The 6,698-nt window shown below is 52.8% G+C and overlaps 1 protein-coding gene across 1 annotated transcript in view; it reads left to right on the forward strand.

Annotated features, from left to right (window-relative positions):
• RNF157 (ring finger protein 157) overlaps positions 1-4,701 on the forward strand; it is an 88,250-nt gene extending 83,549 nt beyond the window's left edge. Inside the window, exon 19 of the mRNA XM_008582449.1 lies at positions 4,168-4,701. Within this exon, the coding sequence (XP_008580671.1) occupies positions 4,168-4,289 (122 nt within the window). The 3' untranslated portion in view covers positions 4,290-4,701. The remainder of the gene's footprint in view (positions 1-4,167) is intronic.
• Positions 4,702-6,698: the final 1,997 nt, after the last annotated feature.

Here is a 6,698-nt window from a genome sequence, read left to right on the forward strand (position 1 = left end):
CGGGAGCGCCACCGCACTCCCAAGCGGCGCACTGTAGCAGTGCACCACCGGGCTGGCCCTAGGATGTGTCTTTAATTGGCATCCTTGTCAGTAGTTGGGTGAAGATGATGTCTCCACCCTACCTCTGGCCCTGTGTCTGTGGCAGCTCTATACTGGCCATCCCGTACCGGCTTCAAGAGGGAAACCCAGGGTCCTGCCTCCCTCAAGGGGCTGCCATTTCTTGGCAGAGGGAGCTGCTGGGCCCATTCTAGCCAACAGTGCTGGGGGAAAGTGAGCTTATTCCTCCTGCTTCCCCCTCTTCCCAACCCCTCCGGCCTTCCTGCTGTGATATTTATTCCACTTATGGGATTGTGGGCAGGGAGCAAGGCCTGGAAGGAAGAAAGCAGCCCTAGGGTTCCTTATGGTGATTTCTGGAGCCAGCTGTTTTGTGGTTAAACTGGGTTCACAGTTTGGGCCAGACAGGCCGTCAGGAGAGGGACTCGGGCATAAGCACTCTGAATGTCCCGTTGTATCCTCCCCAGAGGCCTCAAGGGCTGCACCTCTGTTATCTTGACAAAATGTTTCTCTGGTTCTGCTGTGGCATCACACTGGTAGCAAAGTGCTGGGGAACTCTCTGGAAGTATCCGTTGGGTTAAAGACAAGAGCACCACTTTAGTAGGTCCTGTGGAATAAATAGGTCTCTTCACCCTCAGCTGTAAGTTGAACTTCCATCTTGCAACTGAGGCAACCGTAGGCTGGTATGGCTCCTTGCGGTTCCTGTGGCCAACTCTCTCCTCCATCAGGACAGCTGCTTACACACCTGGTCTCTGCTTTGAGTGTTTCCCTCTTCACTTGGATTCCATTCCCTTCATGGAGGGCTGATGGAAGCAGAGCCCAGGGGAGTGTCCTGTGCTGTCCCCGTGCCCTGCATTGTGCTTATGTGTGCTCTGCCAGGAGACCCAGCCGGTGGCAAGACCCGTGCCCGTTCCCATCCTCACCACTCTCCTCCTGCTTGTGAGAGGTGTGGAGGGCACCTGTGTCATTCCAGTCCTCCTTCCCCTAAAAAGCTTCCCGGTCTTCTTAGGCCCCCAGACTAAGGGTGGATTTCTGGTTCTTCACACGGGTTGGGCGGTGGGGTGGGGTGTGTGTTCTGAGATTGCTTCTGAAAGGTTCTCAAAGGGGGAAAATCTAAGATGACAGGTAGATGACAGGTGCAGGTAGTAAGAACATTAGAATTATGAGACCATGCTGAGTAGATGTGGTTCCAAGAAATTTGGTGGAATATTGCACAGGTGGCAGGATAGTGGATCAGGGACAAGCGATAGTCCTGTGAAAAGGCTCTGGGTACTGTATGTGATGAAAAAAGGCAAAGATGGTTTGGGTTTTTGTTTTGTTTTTTAGTGGAAATACAATTGTTAGATGAGTGCATTGCACAGAGTTGGCACATCCAGTGAAATCTAAGAATACTTATATGGGGACCTCACATTCAGTTCACTCCTCTCTTCAAGCCTCAAAACCCAAGAATAAGATGCTACTAGGAAAATTTGCATGTGATATACACTAAGGAAAAATCCGGACTGTTTCTCTTTCCCCTGGAGAGAAATGGTACAAAGACAATTGAATTATTATAGCCCTTTAATTTAATTAGTGGCTTGATAGAGGTAGGAAAAGGGTATGTGAAATTTCCCTAAATGTGCTCCCAAAATCTACCTCTAGAGGTCTCTTCTCTCTCCCATTTCTGATTTGAATGGAAAGCACCTTTATCCATTTCCCGTGAAGGCTTTTAAATCTCCAAGCTCCATTTTCTGGCTGGAGGGCCCTGGATTCGGCCAGGGAAAATGGTGGTGTTCTCTCAGGAAGTCCTCATCGGCATCCCAATCTCACCATCAGAGCAAGGCTGAGGGAGAGCAGCCGCAGGAGCTTGCTGTGGGCTAAGGCTGAGGGAGTTCAGAGTCCTTTCAGGGAAGAGGGTGCCTCATTCTCACTGCTAAATCTCCCCAATCACAGAGTATGTCAGGAAGCCAGTGAGAACAGAGACTTCAGGTCTGAGTCTTGACTCTGTTACACAAGGAACCACTTTCCGGCCCTGGCTAAGGCTTGTAGAACGCTGGAGTTTGTAGCAAGGACTCCTGTGACTTCAGAGTCAGGACAGCTCTCCTGGGCAGCCTCTTGGTCCCAGCGTGTCATGGCGTGGTGGCAGTGGCAGTGGTGGTGGTGGTGTTGCTGCTGCTGTTTTTATTTTGTGCGTGCACGTGTGTCTTCTCTCTCGTTTACCATTTGCTTTTGGTCTTTCCTACTGAACAGCCGCAGTTCCGGAGTCCTGCCCCATAAACATTGAGGAATAGGTATGAGATCTACCAGACTGTATAAATGAAAACCATTCTATTTGGGGATCCTAACCTAAATGGCAATATTACCTTATATTCCTCCTGCCACACGTAGACACTTAGTACCACCCTTAACTCATGTCTCAGGCTGCAGTACCTCCAGAAGGAAAGACGCCAAAATCAGTTTGGGTGTGAAAGACACCTAAGACTCTCCTGGTCCACTCACTTTTCCCCCAGAGTCCATCACCACAGGTGATTAGAGCCTTAGGATGGATTATCACAACAGGACATTTATGGGAAATAAGCAGTTTATACCTGCTTAATCCTAGTGCCGTGGAAGGGTTTCATGTCTTGGGCTAGCCTACCCTGAGGCTGACCCTGGACATTTGTGAGTGGCCTCCCTCAAGCCTCAGGGCCACACTCGAGAGTTGGTCGGCCCTGTTTCTGATGGTGTGACAGTGACTAAGGCATGGTCCCTGTGCAGGAGGAGCTTACGGTCTAATGGAGGAAGAAAGGGTTCAGCAGCTTCCACAGTGAGAGAAGTGGAGCAGTAGTTCGGGCTGCTGGGAGAGCACTGAGGAGCAGCCTGGGCCTCATCCAGCTCGGAGGTGCCTTGTGAGGGGAGGACACTGGGTCCCTTGGGGCTCAGGAGGCCCACAGAGACCAGAGGGCAAGATGCCTTCCCTAACCCCAGGGAGCTGGGGCTTCATCCTGAAGGCCGAGGTGGCTGAGGCCTTGCCTTTCCTCTTGGAATGAACCAGAAGGAGCCCATCTGTGGGCTGGAGGATGATTACGGGCAGATCCAGCAGAGGAGAGGATGGCCCCACCAACCCTTGTGGGGTGGGACATGCTACCCGTCAGCTACTCTGCTCAGCACTCTCCGCTATCTCGTTCAGTCCTCACAGCACACCTGTGAGGTAAGGACTTGTCTCCCCTCTGAGGGATGCGAAGACCACGGCTTGAAGTAAAGTGGCTTGCCCAAAGCTGCACAGTCAGTACGTCGTAGCCTGGGAGGGAAGCCCAGCTGGGTGTGACTGCAGGTGTAGAGAGCTCGGAAGTGTGCACACGGGAGGTGGTGGCAGATTGGATGCAGAGCATGAAGGAGAGGGCGGCACCAGGAACGAGCTCCAGCACAGGCAGTGGATACTCCTTGCGCAGGAGCAATGGCGGGTTTAGGGGAGAAGGATGAGCTTAGTGGGTGGTACCTGTGGGTCCCCAAAGCTCTCAGGCTAGTGTCTCCAGGGTTAATGGCACCAGCTGATAGCAGACCTCAGCCTGCTGCTCAGGGGCAGAAAGAGATGAAAAGCAGCAGATGTCGGGGTGGGGGAGGCTGGAGCGTCACACTGTCCTCACACCGGATGCATTCTGTCCCTGGCACCCTGCTGGGCAGCCAGTCCCTTCCTGCCCCACCGAGGCTCCCACAGCAAACACTAACACTTTGGGCCTGAACAAACACACTCTTCTCACTCCCCTCCAGCTCTTCCTGCCCTGACAAAAATAGCTCAGCTAGGCCTAGCTTCCTTTCCCTTGTCCACCACAACATATAGGCAAGCTCCAAAACCAATTACAATTCACAAGTGGACCCTAGGGTAAGAATAAAGAACATCTTTCTTGTCCCTCTCTGTCCATGGGCCACAGTGGCAGTGACTGTCCCTAACCGGGAGGGGGGGCAAGAGCAGCCCTGTCGGCACCTACTTCTCCCCATCCTGTCTCATGTGCTGTGGCTTGCACACTCATAGGCATTTCAGGTAACACACATCCTGCTAATTTCCATGCCAAACTCCCAGGCTCCCCTGCTGGAGACACCATCTAGACTTGGCCAAAGGTCTGGCTCCTGTAATCTTCATTTTCTCTTCCTTAGGTACCTGGCAGGCTGATGACAACGTTGTCAGTCGTCGGAACACCCAGTGCCGGCGTTTATCATCCAGCAGCCTGGAGGACCCTGAGGACAGGCCCTATGTGTGGGGTCCATTGGCTGTCTGAGCACCTCAGCCCCTGAACCCAGGCTCCCCTCCTGTCCTCGCATTCCATCGTCCTCACTGGGCCGCCGGCCTCCTGGGCAAGACACGTGCAGACTTTATACTCGTGTGAGAGCTGAGCGTTGAGTTCAGCCTGCTACTTCTCCCAGCCTCCTCTCCTGTAACCATGATCCTTCCCCTCTCAGAAGGGACTGGAAGCCCTCCTCTCACCTTGTGGGCTGAAGCCACTTGATGAACTGCAGCTCAGGAGACCCTTGCAGAGACTCTCTGGAACATTCTGCGTGTCTTGATCTTCAGGTGGAGCTGGGATCCACGGGCTAGTTGTTTCTTACGCACCGTTTTTTCCTTAGGGGGTAGACTGAGAAGACTCAGTTTCTGCAACTTTGTTACAAATACCCATCTGGCATTTCCTGGTCTCTGGCACATCATAACCGATTTGAAACCTCCAGTTTGGGGCGGAGTTGGGGGTTGCTGCTGTGAGAAGGGAGAGCCGTATTACACCCTGTGTGCTGTTTCCCTCCAAAGCGTCAGGAGCTCCTTTCTTAAGGGCAAGGGAAGCAGTGGCAACCAAAAGGTGGGTTGAAAAAAGAGCCCTTCTAGGAGCAGAGCTAGTCTCCTGTGCTCAGGTGCCTGTCTGCTTAGGTGGGAGCCCTTAAGTCTGAGAACTCCCCAGTTAAGATGACTATTACCCTTAAGGAGGCTATCTCCTGAGGTATCCTCAGGTGCATTCAGGAAGGCCTGAGACGTCGTCCTAAGGTGGTATTTCACAAAACACATTTTTGACCACTTCTGTGCCAGGCACTGTGTTAGCAGCCATCACATAACCATGTTTCATCTTCTCTACAGCCCTATGAGGTGGTATTCTTATCCTGTCTCCTACCCCCTTTTTTTTTAGTAGTTGAAGAAATAGGCTAAGAGAGGTGTGGACCAATGATTTTCAAATTGGTGTCCCGGATCCCCAAAGGAAGTGGTAAAGACTGCTGTGCTAAGTCCAGGAAGCAGCCCGGGGCCAGCAGCAGTGGTCTGGGAGCTGGAGGGCCATAGTCAGGGCCTTCACCTGAAGACCCTCCCCACCCGTGTTTTCCTCCCCTGCCTTCCTAATCCACTGGGCCTGACAGGTAAAGGGGGAGGTAGAGCCTTCCAGAGGCTCATCAGTGATTAGAGATATTGCTGCAATCATGTGCCCTGCCCACCCCAGCGTAGGGGCGTACACACACTTTTCAAGCAGAGTCCTGAAACAGTGAGGCTGGGCTGCAGGTTGTTGGCTGTTACTCCTTTCTCAGCGCTAGTGTTATCAGTGGATTCCACATGGCTCTTGGAGAGATGTGTTGTCTACTGGCTTTTAGAAAAGGTGATTGTTGGGCCGGCCCGGTGGCGCACTGCTACAGTGCGCCGCTTGGGAGCGCCGTGGTGCTCCCGCCGAGGGTTCGGATCCCACATGCAGATCGGTTCCCGCTCACTGGCTGGGCGAGGTGCGGGTGCAGCGCCAAGGGTTGCAATCCCATTGCCGGTCCCGGTCCGGTACGGGCACGACACTGAGGGTTGCAATCCGTTGCCGGACACGAAAAAAGAGACAAAAAGACAAAAAAAAAAAAAAAGAAAAGGTGATTGTTTAGTGGGGGCATGAGGTTGTTTGGGAAAGCCTTCTGCTATGCCCACTGTGATGGACTGTCTTGGGGTTGGAATCATTACCCTAGAAGAGTTTTTCAAGGCCATTTCCAAGGCCTGTTGCCTCAAAAAGAGCCCAGTGCCCAGGGGTCCTTTGCATCTTCTGTGTGGCTGCAGAGACCAGGAGTGCAGTGACTGTCACACTGTCTAGTGGTTGTGGCTCATTTCCTGCTCTGCTGGAGGGAAGCCTGTTGTCCAGCCTGAGATGTGACATAAGCCGAGCTTGAGTTCCTGTGTCTACCTACCCTCTCCAAAATACCACAGCGCAGCAGACTCTGCCATTTCACGCCCTACCTAATGTTCTTTCCCTCCCCCAACATTCTTACAGCCTCTTTCATATTTAAAATTTAAACCAGTATTAGCTGAGCAATAACCCCACTTCCTGATTTCCTTGAAGTGTGAGCCCCAGAAGCACCAGGCCACAGGGAGCTTCCCTTAGCCTGGGGGGGTGACACACAGACCCACCTCCTCTCCCAGCAGGTAGCATTCATAGTGTGGTGTTACCTGAGGGGATGGGGGAAGCAGGTTCAGGCAAACAGTAGCAAGGGTGGCTAGGACCCTAAGAGGCAGCCATTGCCTTCATCCCTTCTTGGAGGATTTGTGTCCTTCCTCTCCCCTAAGAGGCTCCAAAAGATTCCTCAAGGCCGAGACACATGTAGGTTAGAAATGCCCTTTACTCTGTTTCTCAGTTCCTGTTTCCCCTATCCTCCCTCCCTCCCTCTCTCTCTCTCTCTCCCCCCCCCCC

This window comes from Galeopterus variegatus, unplaced genomic scaffold (assembly GCF_000696425.1).
Source record: "Galeopterus variegatus unplaced genomic scaffold, G_variegatus-3.0.2 Scaffold2618, whole genome shotgun sequence".
Taxonomy (NCBI): Eukaryota; Metazoa; Chordata; class Mammalia; order Dermoptera; family Cynocephalidae; genus Galeopterus; species Galeopterus variegatus.